Raw genomic sequence first — 17797 nt, 5'->3', positions numbered from 1 at the left:
CATATGCTTCACTGGGAAATTTAATGCAGAGAAAAGATAGGCAAAGTCTGCGTATGCAAAGAGAATGAAGCAAAATGGAAGTACTCCAGTGTCACCACATTTCAGGTACACCCTTTTTTTCAGAAGAGAAAATTAAACTTCATCAGAGAAGACAAGGATGGGAGACATGTCAAGAAAATGAGAAAAATCAAAGGGATGCCCAGGCATAGATTGGCATGCAGTTCACTGAAGTGGAGGAACCAACAAACACCTCAAAATTCTGTCCCTAAAAATTCATTCTCCTTGTGGAGGCCCAGATGAGTAACCCAATCACTTCAGCTCAGGAATGCAGTATTACTTGCCCTCTCGGCTGTCCAGTAAGGTCTATTCTTCTGACCTGCCTGAAAGCCCAGGACTTCTGTTATTTTGCAGCTTTTAAAACATCAAAAAGACAACAACTAGCAAAACAGGCAGCTGTCAGGGAAAAGAGACAACGGGCAAAAGAGGGGGTTTCAGTGCTGCTCAGTTTCACCTGTTACTGGCTCCTCTCTGCATAAGCCTTTAAAGCTCCCTCTTTCATTCCTGTCAATACGAGCCGAGTGATTTTGGTATCTTAAACTCTTGCAATAATTCTTATATAGGCAAATTCCTTAATTTACTGTGCAGTTGGGAAAAGTCTACAGTTTTTCCAGTCTCTGAAGAGGTATGTTTTATTTTATATAGAGTCAATAGAGTTTTCAAATGACGCCAACACCGGAGTGTAATGTCAGAGTGCCATTTTGTTTAGGGGTTAAGCCCACCAAATACCTACTTGGCACAAGCAAAACTGAAGATTCATCTTTAACCGTAATTTTTTTCCACACTATTTTATAACCCTAATTATACACTCTTGGTATTTATCAGAACCAATATATCATAAAATTCATCACTTTTAGTAGCACAGATTTCATGCATTGAAGTGAGAACATCATAAAATGGATTAGTAATCTTTGTTGACCAAAAAGCGTTCAAAAAAGGGTCCACAGGTAAGAAAAGCATTCCTCAGAAGCTATCTGCTCCGCTAGGCCCTGCGTGGGGGGAACAACTGTACTTTGAGGAGTAGCATTAGAAGTTTTTTGCGTGTTAGATTTGCTGAGCACACTGTCCGAGGCTGCATGAGAACAGCCACTCCAAGCCGGACCAAAAGCCCACACCGGCAACACGTGCAACCAGGATAAAAGGCCACAGCGGGTGGCAGGAGGAAAAAGCAAGGTACGCTGCTGCTGGCTGGCAGCTCGGGACAGGTCTGTGTGTGTGTTTGGTGCAGCTCGCTGGATCTGTGCATTTATCTGAATCCATGTACATTTTCCTCTTCCACGCAGTACTGAAATACACATATAAGTATTTTAAAACAGACTTTTGTTTGCTTTTGACCTGTTGCCCAACAAGTTCTTTTAATGACACATCTTGCAATGTTATGAAAGTCTGCGAACATTCATATCATAATTATCATCACCCTGCTGCTTGTGATCTGTTCTTACTATCCTATACATCTCTTGGTCATTAATTTAGAGGACGAGTAGTCCTCTTATATTTAATGCAGAAGCTAAGTCATACCTTTAATCATCAGTATCTGCCACGCTTTTCCTAGTTCCTCTATTCCTTTTGCAATTAGGGACTCAGAATTGCACAAGTATTCAGCCATGGCCACACCAAGAGCCTACACAGTGCCATGGAGATGCTTCTGCTCTGTTCTGTCTATTCTCTCCATGCAATTCCTCACATTTAAAATTTTTTTATTAAACCTCTCCAGAGCACTTGGCTGGCAGCTCCATAGGAATCCAAAGACCTCTTCTCTCAGTAGCAAGGGCTCGTTCGGAGCCCATCGCGGTGTCTGTCAAATTAGAATTATTTTTTAAAATTTAAAATTTATCAAGACTGAAGTTCATCTACCATTTTCTCGCTCAGATCACTCAATATCATGAAATCTTTCTGTAACACCTCATAGCTTTTATTTTTGCTGTCATTACCATTAATATCCTCGGCATAAAGGATTAGTTTTGCTATTCACTTCTCTTTCTAGGTTATTTATGGATACGTTGAACTGTACTGGTCTTAGTACAAATTCCTGAATAATGCGGAAAAAAAACCTCCCTCCATGATAAAAACTGACCATTCATTCCTATCCTCTGCTTCTCTTCAAATCAGTTGGTTATCTGGTGGGTGAACTTCCCCCCTCAACCTGTGGAAGGTTCATTTCTTTAACAGCCTTTTCTGAGAAACCTCACCGACCGTCTTCCAGAAATGCTCACCGACTCTGCCACCTGGACCTCTTTTGTCCAGACATCATTCCGCAAGTTTCCAGGCTTGTAGGCCATGACCTCGCTGCAAAAGCCATGTTGATAGCCCCAGTCTCATTCTTCTCTACATTTACTTTGTCTTTTGGCCTTCAGCAAGCTGTTCTTTGAAACCTCTTTTTGGTCTGCATTTGTGTGTATTTACATGCATCTTGCTAGAGTGGTTGTTTTATTTGCATTTTCACCTTCTGGACACAAAAGGGATTTTTCGGTCTCATTTCAAACAGATTCCTTTCTGCTGGTGTTTAGCCGTGCCAAGTTTAGTGGGGGCTTGCCTTTTGAAATTTTATTTTCACTAGCCACTGTACATGTGTTGTGAGCCTCCAAGACAGCATCTTTAAACAATTTCTATGCTGCACGCGAACACTTAACCCTTCTTTCTGCATTCTCAATTTAACAACCTTCCTTGGGTTTATGCAAGGCTGTCTTTTGAAATGAAACACCCCAGTAGTGGGTATTTTGCGTTTTACTGCTCTTTCAAGGTTCTTCATCTCCGCTTATCATCACAGCGCAGCTGTTTGCTAGTGATGTTTCGAACTGGGCTCTACCACTGCCGAGAAGCAACACGACAGTTTCTTCTCCTCGTGCGGATTTCCTGGCTGGCTCCCTGAAGCCATCTCAGTTCTGGCATCACACCCCCAGCAGCCGCTACCCTAGCCAGGGGGAGGAGACCAGCATTCCCCATTATCCTATGTCCTGTCCTCGCAGCTTCCTTCATCTCCTTTAGCATGACACAGGCTACGTCTACAGACCATCCAGTAAGGCAAAGCAGGAGGATCGGATGTGCAGAGCGATGCAGCTGATGCTGAGGACCCAAACACCTACACGATGTGCGTGTGTAAAGCCGGTGGCTTTATGTCAAAGCAGTCTAGCCCGGTCCTGTGGCCACTGCACCACCGGTGTTTGGAGGACATCAGGCGCGTTTCTGGAGTGCCTGTTCCCATTTGGTTTCACCTGAAAGCAACCCGGTTTGCTCTGACTGCTAAGACACCTCCGTGTTTTTTACCAAGGAGTGATAATTGGGGGGGAGGGGGGAGTTAAAAGCAAATTCCTCACCCAAACTAAACCTTGGGGGGGAGATACCTATAAAGCCCCTGCCAGCATCTTGGTTGGACAGTCGGGAGTCCAGTGCTAATACCATGCTTTTCCTGTTCAGGACAGGAACATCAGTGCACAGAGATTCTGTCACTAGCGACAGAGTTAAACCTGGCTTGTTTGGCCGTAAACTCTCTTCTGTGTGCAGCAGTGCTGCTCCAACAGGATGACTAACTCCATCTTCCTCTTGTATTACCGGCCAAGTCTCTTCTTCCCACCAGGTTTCTGGTAGGCCCTATACCACCAAAGCCCTCCTTTAAAATCAGGCATTCCTTCTTATTTCTAAACCTCTAGACCAGTGCGCATTTGTTTAGTCCAATATTCTGTTTTCTTTTTCCTAAATGAGTTTTACTGACTTTGCCCAGTGTCTTATTTGAGGATACGGAGTTACCCCTTTGCCATCCCAAACACAAACTCTTCCACCACACCTGCAAACCTTCTCATCCTTAGTTTAAAATTTCTAGAGCTCTTAGGGTGTTTTTTTAAAAGCCAGCAACTTGGTTCCATGTATGGTTTAAATGAAACCTGTCTGTCCCTTTACACAGGCTTTATACAAGCTCCTTTATTCCAACAATGATCCCAACTCCTTATAAACCCGAATCAACGCAATTTCAGATGCAGAATTTCATTTTTCCATATATTAAAGGAGACTGAGCAGTCATTCAATACATGAAGTGAAACAACATTGTTTAGTAATATAAAGAGAGTCACTATAAAAAATCAGGTCACGGTATCACAGAATGAAAACAAAGTTAACGCATCAAACAGCTGAAAATTGTCAATATTGCTGTTGAGAACGGACAGACAGAAAGGTACAGATGTTTGTCAGAGAGTTCAGGAACAGTCCAGCAAGGGAATCTTGCTCGTTACACAGAACTTCTCTCAACCTCTGAAAAGCACAAACCCGGCCAGCCTTTGAAAACGGCAAAGTGCCTTGTCAAAGGGAAGAAACCAAGGAAGAATTTCCAAAATTTAAGGAAGTTAAGAACATAGGATAGTTTAAGGAAAGAAGAGGGGGAAGGAGCCCACAAAAAGAAGGAAAACAACAATGCAGTAGGTGTTTCTAGAGTTATTTTGCTATAAACACATATCTGTGGTTCTTGCAAAGTCTGTGAGGGCTGTGACTTCAATTTCCAAGGTAGGTTGTCATAGATTGGAATCTGCTGGATTTTCAGTCAGCTTATATTTACCCAGTGCAAAGCTCTTAAAAATTAATCAAAAGAAACTGTTCTTCAGAATTTGAGGCACCAAGAAGAGCTTTTTAATTGCTGCATAGTGACTTCTGTCTCATACAGGAGTGGCATTTTCACAATATCAAACAAGTGTTCAGTAGAGCAATAAATACAGCATATGGAGTTAATATAATTGTGTACCTTCAGACAGAAAAGGTTAGCTCAGAATTCTCATTCCTTACCTACACACATATACAATTCCCACCTTCCCCCAAAATAAATCTGTAATAAAATAACCTTTTATTTTAAACTAAGTTAATATACAGTCAGTATAACCAGGCTGGGAAGAATTTCATTTACCCTAAAGAACCAAAACCTAACTGTGGACATCATACACTTAATTACTTACTAACCACTTGGTCTGAAGCTGTAACTGATGATTTACTAGTGGCTTAGCTATAAAACACGACCAAAATAGCATCTGTAACCCATAGTGTATTTGATGAGGCTGGGAACACAATTAGTGACATATATTCTTTGTCCAAGAACAGAGAAATGTAGCCAAAATCATGATGACTGGGCAATTCACCTGTCTGTTTCTGCAGACAACCTGCCTCAGCTGTGGGAAAAGGGAATGGGAGCTGTGGGAAAAGGGAATGGGAAGTTTGTTTTTTTTACAGCTCAGTATCAGATGGGCTGGTCAGTGAACCTAGGGATTTTCAAGTTGATTAAAATTGAAATTGCCCTGATCAACAGCTTTTCCTGAATGAAAGGGCAGAGAAAGACAAGCAATACAGCTGTGAGTATTAATTGACTCTGCCTATCATAGGAGCTAACAAGCACAGTTATTCAGATATTTGCACCTGAGATTCTAATGGTTCTAGAAAACATCACTTAAAAAAAAATTAGTAAGCATAATACAATATATTATCATTAGCTCTGAAGGGATTTTTTAAAAGCTTCCTTGCAAACCGGTCTGCAGGCATAACAATCTTCTGGATTTTTCAATTATACAGAAGTTTTTAGCTATCAGTTATTACCTCTGTTGCTTTTCTGAAAACACTGGATCATCGTATGCCTTGCAGAACTGTTTCCTTTTCTTATTTAGTAGTCCACACAAACAGCCATAGTCGTACTAGTCTCACAACGCTATCAATCCTGGAATGTCTGGCTTGCTGTCGTTTCAGATGGCAGGGCCGCGAATCCATTCTAACTCCTGTCCTCAACTTACCTTGGCTGTCTGAAAGCCCATGCTTGTCCACTGGGTGGTAGCGAAGTGCACCGTTTCCGACACGCTGTAGCCACAACAGACCTTCGACACAAAGGAGCCAGGAAAACAGACGACAAACTGCCCGCTCTGCTGTACAGTACGGTGCACCCTGATCCCCTCCTTACACAAGATTTCCGGGGAGATCTAGAAGGGCAGGAAAGCAAAACAAACAACAACGAAAAAAAGAGAGAAAAAAATCAGGACTTTCTTTTGTAGCCAGATCCCCTTCCTTGCTGAGTGCTGCCACAGGCTACTCGTTGTGGAGCAAAGCTGCGCTCTGCCAACAGCTCAGCTCTGTTCGTGTTCTCTCTTCCCTTCTGCACTGCTGAAGCTGAGTGTTTGGAGTGAGAATTACAGAAGTGGCTCTTCTGAAACCAACACTTTAAACTTTCACTGGCCAAACAATCTCAAACACAAAGCCTCAAAACAATACTATCTACTACTACAGAAAGTAACCCAGGCCGTTCGGTTTTTTGACATGGCATTGAATGCACCTTGCTACTGCACTTCTGTCAGAGATGCTAACATGGATAGATGAGGGAGTTGTTTTTGTTGTGGGCTCCCAAATTTATACTCCAATGCACTAAATGGAAATTGTTATCCACAAAATAAATAAGGGAGCCAAAAATACTCTGAAATTCTTTGAAGTATTAGGCTTCTCATACCCATGCTGGCATCATAAAATGTCAATCATGGCAGATTAATTGATTACAAGACACCCCCTTTCTGAGGTTATGGACAGTATTAAACACGGGCATGTACTGCACTGTCACATTTACTTTTATTTCAACAAATTAACAGGTGAGCCTTGTTAGAAAAATGCCATGTGAGTAAACACTGCAAGTAGCCACATTTTAACAACAGCCTCTGCATCATTGTAGTGTAAGAAAAAACCAAAATAAATCCCCACACAACCAGCCTTCTGATTAGCCTTGGGTTCTCAAATGGGAATACCTCTCCCAGTGTTAACCTACCATCACATTACTTTCAAGCATTTCCAGCCCTGGAGTGCCATTGGCTTGCAGCAGGGTATGTACCACATCATCAAGTTTGTTCTCCTCCGCAGCAGGAATGCAATACCTGTTGTTTTGTCAGAGGAAAAAAGAGAAAGATTTACTGTCGAGTAAATAATGGTCCACAGCTACACAGTAACAGCCAATTCAGACCAGGACATTGATTAAAAGAAAGAAATTAAACACGGGCTTTCCCACACAGTTCTTTTTGGTAAAACACTGCGGATTCATGGAAAGCTGTTTATTATTCTGATCGCGTTCACTAGATGCCAAAGGATGCAAAATCCCCAAAACACAAATGTGAAAACTCGGTGCTCTGTAGAATCAGAGGAGAGAAATCAGCAATAGAATGATGTCCATTTTAATGGCACCAAAACAGCTAATCGTGGGCTGAAGTTTGCATCTCGTGAGCACCAATGTATGTTCTCTTTATCATACATGGTTGCATTTATTACCTATGCATCAACCAAAGGATCTTTTTATTTAATAACGTTTTCTGTTCATAACAATCAAGAAACCACAAATCACCCTTTCTGTTAGTACACAAAGTAGCCCAAGACCTTCTTGCCTTGCTAAACAAATCCCAGATCCCTCCTCTCCCTTGCAACCAAAGAAAGACATGACTAAGATCAACCAAAGCAGCAAGAAAGGTTGAAAACACTGCTGGGTGTATGCCGAGTTGTACATCCTCCTCTCCTTTCCGAGTCGACGAAGCAGCTGTCCTCTCTGTGCTCACTGCCAGCAGCGCTCCCTACGCAGAAGCGACGAGAAATAACGTAGGAGTTTCAGGTCTTAGCTTCACGCATTCAGAGAACTGCTGCTCTGCCGGGCAGCGAGGCAATATGGTGACAATTAGCCGCCACTCTTGCTTGCACCCTGCCAGAAGGGTAATGGGTTATGCCCACCCAGGAGACACCTGTTCCCACGATCCCGTAGTTGGTACCTGACAACTGTGAACTGAGAGGTGCAGGTTGGTGGGAAACTCGGTGCAAATCCTGGGATTCCCAAAGCTGCCTTGAGTCACTGCCATGCTGTGACATTACTTTATCTGGATTTGTTAGGCTCAGGCAAATAAAAAGCATCTCCAGATTTCTCATGACTTATCTCAGTTCACTTTAAGCAGTAAGACCTTGATCATCTGTGCCCATGCCACATGCAGACAGATGTTTTTCCAAACTTGGCAACAAGAGAAGAGAAGAGAAAGAATTTGGAAAGATTTTGGGAAAAGTGTGCAGTTTTCTTGTCATCCACTCGGTCTCTCCACCGATTTTGTCAAGCGTTCTGCTGGCCTCACAGACCTTGTCAGGATATTTGCTTATAATACGCACTAATATTAACTCCGTATGCATCACACAGAGTTATCCTGCTTGATGAGTCTGTAGGAGGCTGTACTTCCTATGACTTGAACATCTCGTTACTGTTCACTGTACTGATGATGACTTTGTCTTTGCTGATCTTCAAGATAAGAAAGAGAAGAGATGACAGCATCTACTCGTACAGCTAATTGCAGCTACAGTAAGGGCTCTAATGAGCTGGTTGGCCAGGTGTACATAGACTGACTCCTTACATATACATATTGACAATGATTAGGACCTTGCTAAGAAATCCTAGCGTTATAGACATGCGAAGTGGAAGAACCTCACCTTGACAAGGCTCAAGTCCCGAGAGCAATTTTAAATGCATGCTGTGTATCAAATACTTTGCAGTACCTGCACTGCTAACAGTGACAGCTGCAGAACAGCAGCATGTGTGTAGAGCATTGCCCTAGTTACACTGTAATAACACTATAATAACAGATTTTAAATGGTGATGAAAATATTTTAAATTCAAATCCAGAACATGTCAGAACCCACTCTTTTCTTTCAGAATCAGAAAATATAGCTGGAACAGCTGAAAGGTGCAAGCACGCAGTCCCTCAGAAGATGGGCCCCGGAAAAATCACGGGAAGGAAGCATGCAGGGGAGGGGCAGCACAGAAGTGCATGGGACGACCTGACTACTGGCAGGATCGAGGCATACGCTGCCATTTCACTCACAATTCTTCATGTGCCTATAAAAAGGGGAAGTGAGCAGCCAGCACAGACTTCTGAGTGTCTTGGGCAGAACAAGATTTTCTTCTTTTAATGGGCACTGAGGATCCTTCCTGAATAGAAAGGTTATGTCACTGATCTCTGCCCTCCATGAAAACAGAGTTCTTCTGTGCTTCCTCTTCAGGAGGTAAAGCTGAGAGATTAGACAGTGACCTGAGCAATCTACAGGTAAATGAAGCACCATGGACTTTAGCACCACAGGGATCTGTCCTCGGAAGAGAAGAATTCTGGATGCTGGGTGGACTTGGCAAGACAGAGAAGAGCTTTGGTGCCCGGTTGCCTGCTTTGTTCTCACTGGAGCAGCCACTGAATGCAACGCTGTCAGGGCTACTCCAGATATTACACCAGACCTAGTTATTAAATTAATCATTTCCTCAATAAAATCAAGTACTTTACTGCAATATTAAAAGTTGTGATGAGTTAATAATGCATGTAAGCCTGACACTTCAGCCTGGCAGCCTTGACAAAGAATAGCTTTTACAGGCAATGGAGTTTTGCTTCTTCCTTCTTAGGAGTTACTCCTGCTTACTACCTGTGTTTCACCAAGGTAACCATACGTACACCTGAAGCTATGCACTTATGTGTATAAGCCAGCCCATCAAGAAAAAGCAAATGGGTTCTTTGATTTTATTCTTCTTGGCTTGGAAAACCAGAAAGAGTAGCCTTTCCTAAAAGTCTGGCTGGCTCCATTCAAGCCTTTTCAATCCCAAAAGGCACATGTTTTGACATGCACAGTACGAAGAGTGGCCTCAGAACTTAATTACGGGAATCCTGAACATCTTCTGTTTGGAATTTGTTGTCATTTAAGACTAGATGACTGTCAGAGAGAGAACCAGACTTGCCTAAGACTTGAGGACAACGTAGCTTGCTTAGTCATTTGTTCTGACAGTACATTATTATAAAAAATTACAGACTCCTGATTCACAGAAGAGGGGGAAGAGCCATGAAATACCTATGGCAGAAAGTGACAGAAACTTCCAGATCTGCAGCATAATGCAGTGTTTACCCCTTGGTATGATCACATACATTTCTCCATTTACAGACAGGAGCTCCTGCTTTAATGGTTTCCTCCAAGCTTTCAGACCTTTTTTCCCCGGCCCACGTGCTTTCCTAGTGACAGTTGGGTCAGCACCACTGACATCAGCACCAGCTGCGAAATACGGGAGCTAAAGGTAAGGGCTGAAGTACACACTTTGCAGGTGAATAAAGTGCATTTGACACTGTCACTGCCACCACGGGGACTCCTGGATGCAAAAGGGGTCCTGCAGGCCTCCTCCCGTCACACCACATGAGGAGCCAAAGGCTTCTGTAGCTCAGGGTTCAAAAGGGAAACTGCTGAAAGCGAACCAGCTTCTCACCTTTGCAGGGAGGCACCATTTGAACAACTTTTCTTCTGGATTTATTGCGTTTTCTCTGATCAAGAAACAGTTACATTGCTTAACATTCATTGTTCTCACTGACCATCCTCTTGGGTAGTAAGTAACACTGATATCGCAGGAACCTGGCAGAAAGGCACAAGACATGCCACAGCACCTGCTGCCTCTGACCCCTCCATCAGCTGTTGTACTTCCATTGCAATCCAGCTCCTCATCATCTGTAGTAGTATGTATGCACTGAATTCAAGAAGGATTCACCATGTTCCAAACCATTGATAAGCTGAGTGATAAGTCTATTTGCAGAAAGCGTCTACAAAATATGAAGTGTAGCTAGCAGCTAACTGGTGATATCCACACTGAGACCCTAGAATCATGTGTGTAATCACATGAAAAATTATCATCATATGATAATGGTAAAAAATTCGTGAGAGAAAATACTAGGGACATGGTAGATACAGAGTTCAAGACATTTTGCATGAAATAAGAAAGCAGTGCCTATTTAGTCAGAGCGTGGATTCAACCCTTTTACAAGTGACGATACGGAGCTAGCTTGACAAGTGTCTTTCTGTCAGCCTAAGGAAAGCCTACCTTGACTAGCTGTCATTTGGCTTCCATATCATGAAAACTTTTTATAGATTAAACCCTATGTCAAGCAGAAACAGCTTATTGCTATCTCAGAATAGAGCGTGGAAGATAAAATGAAACTTTCCTTCCAGGAAAATCACTTCAGCTTATATTACATTTTCCCATTAAAATCGTAATCATACACACTGGACATTCCAGGTGAGATTCTCACGAATTCATGCAAAAGGTACTACACAAGCTGCTGTTAACGCCAGCCTACAGACGCCCACCGTGGTCAATGCAAAGAAAACAAAACACAGGGATACCTACCAAATGCAATCAGCACCAGTGTGTAAGTAGTCAATGTATGGAAGGTGATTTTGGTCTCGAGACCAGCATGAGGTAGAAAAGACCATGCCAATATTTAGCCAAGGAATTGTCACTCCTAAAAGAGAGAGATTGAAAATGAGTTTTGAGTAACTGCAGTTTCTAATTAAAATAGAGTTTGAGAGGGCATTTCAGTTGAAAATCATCTTCTACCCACGAGCTGACCCTTAAGTTTTAAGTCTTCCTACTAGACTGAGCAATTCACAGAGAATCATTTAACAAATTCAGTATTTTCCACTAACAAAATACCTACCAGCTGTTACGGTGCCCTTGAAAAATAGCTGTAAAAAAATTGTATTCTTTAGAGAATGCACAAATACCCATAATTCAAGCTCAGTGCCATTGATCAGAGGAGGCTGCTTCACGTTGTGAAGTGTACCTGCACTTGTAAACAAGTATCCTGTTCCAACTGGTTTGTTCAGGCTCAACACCTGCACAGGAGACTGAATTACGCTTTCAAATAATGTTTCCACCAGTGAATGGCAATGGCACATATGCAGCTGGAGCACTCGTGACAATTCATCTAGAAAGCTTGTGTGCTGCTTTGCCCAGTGCTACAGACTGGGTTTGCAAGTAAGGAAGTTACATGGCTCTGTCCTTTATCACCCCGACACAAAGCAAGAACACCGACGCACTAGCAACAACAGAAAGCGATACTGCAAGTACAACTGGTTCCTCCCAGGTACACGGTCTCAACTATTCATTAATTCTTTATCTGCACACCTGCCTTCATTCCTTTGAATATCACCTGCTACGTACAATTGTGTGTCTACCGGGTCAGCTGGTGAACAGAGGGGCCAGAAAGAGGGAGAAGACTTTGGTGACTACACCACCACATTTAGAGGACGCTTGTATCAGCTGGAAACATGGAACAGAGACTTGCTTACCAGGCACAGCACCAAGATGTCGCAGGATGGATCCTGTATTATTAGGAAGGACTGTGAGGTTCCACCCATGCCTGTTCGAGGGGTGACACAGAGGCAGACAAATGTCAGTGCATGTTCCTGGTGCCAACATCCCCAGCACCAAGCTGCCCTGCCCACCTCGCGCCCCCATCTCCACTCAGCACAACAGGGCAGCTGGCATGAGTTGACAAAGTGGGTGGATTTGGTGATCTTACCTTGAAAATGGTTCAGATTTTCCCACGGGAAAGCCACTCCCATGGGTGTTGGTATCTACTTTTCCACAATGGACTGCTACATGGCAATCTTTCTGTTCCACTATCCGCCAATATTCTTGCTGTGGTAAGAGAAAGCAGTAATGCATTTTTAATTCACTGAACAAGGTATCTCTCATTAAAATGTAAACCCCAGAAATGTACAGGGCTTTCATGACCTCAATGTAACTCAACATAAAACATTGCTTAAAAATAAGAACGTAAATCCTTAAAAGTAGCAATGAATTGGGAAGACAATGTAGATCCTCTTGGCTCCTGTGCTTCAGCACGTGACAAATTAAGACTTCTTTCACTCCCTCACTTCATCAACACTTCTATTAAAAATGTCAAAAAATTTTAAAAGGAAGAATCAGTACCATGTCTATCCAAACACTTGTTTTTCTCCCACACTAGACAGCCTTAAACTGCTTATGGTAATGCCTGAATGTCAACTATACTGAATACCCATACTCAATCCCCTGAAATAAAAGCTTTTACCATCCCTTGCGTTGGCCTCACCTCTACTTCCGGTACTGTAGGCTCCTTCGTGAAGCACATGTTCATAATATTTCTTGCTGTTCGGTAGAAGGTTGTTAAAGAAACAGACCTACCCTGTGGAAAAAGAAAATAAAATTAAAAGTGAAAATAAAAAAGTGTTCCTCCATTCCCCCTGGCCTCACTCTTTTCCTTATGTGTTCAATCCTAGATCACGACATGGGGAAAGAGGACGTCACCTCCAAAACACATATGGGTCTAAAGCTCATTTCTTATCTGAGGGAAAATACCTCAGAAAGTACAGAAATTTTACCAAGTCGAATCACCAAACCAACCACCTAAAAGGCCAACTGAACACTCCCAGAAGGTCACATACACTGCTTTTTCCAGCACGACACTCTGTGTTTGATAAATCCAGCAGACAGACATGGCCCAGCTTTCTACGACAAGTTGCAACGGACACTGTAGGCAACCCTACCTGCATTTTACAATCAAATCCAATACGTGATCAAAGAACCATATATCTATGCTCTTTACATACAGAGAAAAAGGTGAAAAAGGGAATTCACAGAAATGTTCAGCATCAAACTAGTACTGTATGTGATGGAAGGGGGTCACAAACAGTAGAGTTTACCAAGATTACTGTAATCACTTCCTTACAAAAACTAGTTATGCTCAATTCAATAAAAGCAGTTCAAATGCAAGGAATCAGGACCTGTTCTTGCAAGGCTGAGAAAAGTAAAACACAGTAAAAGTGCCAAATGAGTGCACTCTCTCTTGGCACTGCTGCAACAGCTGTACAAGAGGATCTGACTTGGTCTTCTGCTTGAGCTAAACTTCAGTTTCTGGATACCTACTTTCACACATACCTGTAACACCAGATGCTCTGGGAAGCATCCTCTGAAGGCTTTGAAGGCAGGAGCACAAGAACCCGCTTGCTCCTTTCAGCCCAGACATACTGGTATGCCCAGACAGGGACACTCCTATTGCCTTCTCTGCTCCAGGGCAGAAGAAATATCCTGGGAAGCTGTCAGCCACGAGAGCTGGCAGGCACCACACTAACTGCTGTGGCCATACTGGTTTGTGGGCATCGCTGCAGGCTAGAGACTAGAACTCCTCTGCAAACGTGAAGTTGAAAATATCTTTGCCCCCTCGCCAGATCTACCACTCCTTCCTCTAATTCCCATCATGTCTACTGGTTGCCCATCTGAGCAACCACAAACTTAAAAACTCCACATAAATGAACATTTTATTACTTGGACTATTACCTTTCTAGTTTTCCAATTATGAAACAGATCTGCCAAACCACCTCAGTCTTTTCTTGTGCTTAATTTATTTAAGAACTATGCCCAAGAGTAAATTAGAAACAACCATACAAGCAGCTTTCCCCCCAGAGGCCAAGTCTATCACTTTGCCATGCTCCTATGGTTGTAACATTGTCACTTTTTTAATTGAATGCAGCATAATTAGCTGTAACAAAAAAGTTTGTGAAATGCCCAGGGCCTGGAGCCCTCCGATTCCCGTAAACTTCAGAGTTGGATGCTCTGCGATGCAATAAGCAATTTCCTTCATCTTTTAATGCCCTCATGAATCATTTATTGAGGCAGCCTTTTACAACAAAACCTCTCGTAAAACGCAGGGCCTGCACCAACAGTCGTCACACTCGAGCACAGACTTCACCGCTTGCAAACCAACACACGCTCTGCAGCAGCTTCCTCCTTTCAGCTACTTGCCTCTTCCTCTCATCTTGCACAGAAAAACAAGAATAAGGACTCATCTTCCAAGATTAACTGTGTCCTTCCAGTTTTCAGATATGCAGCAAGCAAAGAAAAAGAAAGTAGAAAAACTGAGCAGTTTAGCCCTTTAAAATTGCATTTATCCATTTCTTCCTCTATCAATACTTTGGTATATTTTTAGTCTCCTGAAAGTTGTAACACAAATGGAACTGTTGAGGGGTTTTTGTTGTCTGGTTTTATTTTCGTATTTAATCTGAGGGATCTTGTAAAATTTTCTAATGCCAGCTGAGAAAATAATTTTACATGCTGTAACTGAGCATTTTAACCCGAACACAAAACGAATTGCTGAAGAGTAAAATCCAATTCAAGATCCTCACAAACGTCTCAACAGTTCAACAACTGGGAGCTTCAAGCTACTAAGCAGAGTCGCCGTTGCTGCGACACTACGACAGAGGAAGGTGTAAGGGACAACATTTCCTATTTCCTCTCCTAGTTCTTCTCCACGGCCTCCGTGGCTGCTGGGAGAGCCAACCCACAGCACCACCACCAGCAGCAAGCCTGGAGGGAAGGCACAGAGGAGGATACTGCAACCCTACAAATGTCAAAGATGTTAAAGCAACCACAAAAATGAGCAGAAAACAGATTTCACAATAGTGACAGGTGGGAAGGAAGGACTCCTGTTAAGCAGAATCCAAAAAGGCCAAGTCCATGGCTGAGGAGAGCTCAGCATGGGATTTCCAGGACAGTTTCATGTGAGGGCTGGCAAAACTTGGTGATTTCTTCTGCGGGTCCCTCTAACGGGGCTGCTAATTAGCCTTCAGTTTGTTCTGTACAGAAACAAGTCCTATTTTCAGTCAGCTCCAGTACAGATTTTTAAAATATTTTCAGAGCTAAAATTGGGGAAAGAAGAGCGAAAACCTTGCAGCACATCCTTCTTTGATGACAGCAGTTTACTTCACGTACTTACAAACAAGGACATTTTATTGGTCAGGTAGAAAAGTCATGCGTTTAGGAGTAAAGAAAGCAAGCGCAGCAGCCTGCAGCACGCACTTCAAACACCCAGCAGGCCTTACAGCCTGGGGAAGAGCGACACTGAAAATAATTTGGGATCCCTGGCAGAAAGTCAGCCAAACACAAAGGAGATTTACTTTAACCTTGACAGGCGATATGGTGGTAACTGCTCCTGGAAGACTGGATGTCTCTTTCTAAAAACTTGTTCCAGCTCAAGCAGATGCTGACTGCAGAAATTACTGTGCGATATCCTGAATGTACGGCCTCTTCACAGTCTGAAGCATAGACTTCTCTGGCCTAAACTAGACTACAGCCATGAGTACAATGTTCTCCTCCAGCCCTCAACCTATTGACCTTTATCAAAAGGGTGGTTTGTTTGTTTGTTTGTGGTTTTTATTTTTTATTAGAATTAGCAATGTGCTTTAGAAAGAAACCATTAGAAGCCCATCACGTGTGGGAACTGTAACATAAGGACATGTTCCATTAAACAAATGTCACATTTTCTCAGAAACGCGTTAACACGTAAAGAACACTACCCCCTCCAGACACAGGCACAGGAGGATACCATCATTCAAGAAAAACAGAACGCAGGATTAAAAGGCTTGTTTCAGTAAAGTGCCACGAAGTACCCTCTGCTTAAATCTGTAAGCCAGCATCACCTCACCTCAGTCTTATTACAAAGCATAGTGATGAACTATAGTCATTTTACAAGTCTTGTGAGTTACTCTGGTGCATCGAGATTGTTGCATAATTTCTTATTTCTACATCTTAACGCTTGCTCTAAGTGACATTACCAGTTCTCATGCACCATTCCTTCTACAGGGCTTTCCCCAAAGCGCTGCGAAGGCGAAGGTACGTGCCCCTCTCCACACTCAGACGGACCGGGCGTTCCGCAGGGCACTCCACAGCAGGGATCTCCCCAGAAGCCCACCACAGATTTGCTTCCTGCTGTTTTCTCCCCGGTCCATCGCCTGTGACAGCAGTCCCCAGTATCTGCACTGCAGACAGGCATGGGATGGGATTCAACTGGGCCAGCCCCAGCGCCCGGGAAGCTGCCAGCACCACGGCAGACAACCCGAGGCGCTGCCTGAGCAGCTCCATGTGCTGCAGCTGTTTCGGCGGGTGGGGAGAGCACTGGCCCGCAGGCTCAGCGATTCTCGTCTCTAACAGCTGCTACGCTCAGAACAAAACTATTTCTACCGGTTATTGGTGGACTCAGACGTGGTCTGATGCTGCTGGTACTGGCAGTGATTTTTGGGCAGCAGCAACTGGGGAGCTCTCAGCCTTTTGGGGTGAAGGCCTGGGGCTCAGCAGACTCAGGCTGGTGACACCAGCTGCGTTTTGCTTGCTTGCCTTTTTTTATTTTCTCAGTCTGATTAGGACAGTTATCACCAATCCCAATCTTGTTTCTGAGTTATTTTGTATCTTCTAAACCTTAATTTGGGACTTGCACTGGAAAAGAAGATGGAGGCATTTCCCCACTAACTTTAAGGTTGTTGATACAGCTGTCAGGGTAAGTTGTATCAAATTTTTCATTTAACATCATTAAGCACAGACTATTAAGCACCGAAGTGCCACTTTCACTATTCACAAATGCTGCTGTCATTAGATAAGCTTCTCTCCAACAGCAGCATGGCAGAGGTTGCCTTTCAAAGGTGGGATTGAGGCCAGAGTCCCCGCATAAAAGAATTTTTGGGCTGACAAATCATAACAGGCTGCAAAAGAAACCTGAAGCAAGCTTTTAAAGCTAAAGTCATGAGCTCATGCAGTCCCTAAATAGCTTAACAATACGCCACTTTGGGCTATCTGGCTTCATTTCCTGGTGATGGAAGCGAGATTGGAAGGGGAAGAACAGCCTATTCCTTCACTGGGCACACACACTCAATGCTGTATTTCTCTCAAAACAGCTACACAATTCAACACAACTCAAAATTGCACTGCAAGTTGCAGTGCCAAGTCCTGCTCCAAAGTAGGAGACTGCCAAATAAAATACAGTGAAAGAGTCAGCATTCCTTCGTAAATGGATGTACTTGACATGTGGAGGACTCAGCGTCCATGTGACTGTTAGTGCTGAACAAAATCTGGCATCGTGGACGAAAATACTGTTTGCATTTCAAT

At 43.2% G+C, this 17797-nt stretch overlaps 1 protein-coding gene across 2 annotated transcripts in view; it reads right to left on the bottom strand.

The window, feature by feature from the left end:
* JARID2 (jumonji and AT-rich interaction domain containing 2) overlaps positions 1–17797 on the bottom strand; it is a 224839-nt gene that overhangs the window by 8338 nt on the left and 198704 nt on the right. For both annotated transcript variants that reach the window (XM_075416852.1, XM_075416853.1), the window contains 6 exons: positions 12957–13049; positions 12402–12520; positions 12169–12239; positions 11225–11339; positions 6827–6932; positions 5814–5996 (listed from right to left, as the gene is read on the bottom strand). In XM_075416852.1, the coding sequence (XP_075272967.1) occupies positions 5814–5996; positions 6827–6932; positions 11225–11339; positions 12169–12239; positions 12402–12520; positions 12957–13049 (687 nt within the window). The remainder of the gene's footprint in view (positions 1–5813; positions 5997–6826; positions 6933–11224; positions 11340–12168; positions 12240–12401; positions 12521–12956; positions 13050–17797) is intronic.

Source organism: Opisthocomus hoazin, chromosome 3, assembly GCF_030867145.1.
Source record: "Opisthocomus hoazin isolate bOpiHoa1 chromosome 3, bOpiHoa1.hap1, whole genome shotgun sequence".
Lineage (NCBI taxonomy): Eukaryota > Metazoa > Chordata > Aves > Opisthocomiformes > Opisthocomidae > Opisthocomus > Opisthocomus hoazin.
This window is presented reverse-complemented; position numbering and strand designations above follow the sequence as displayed.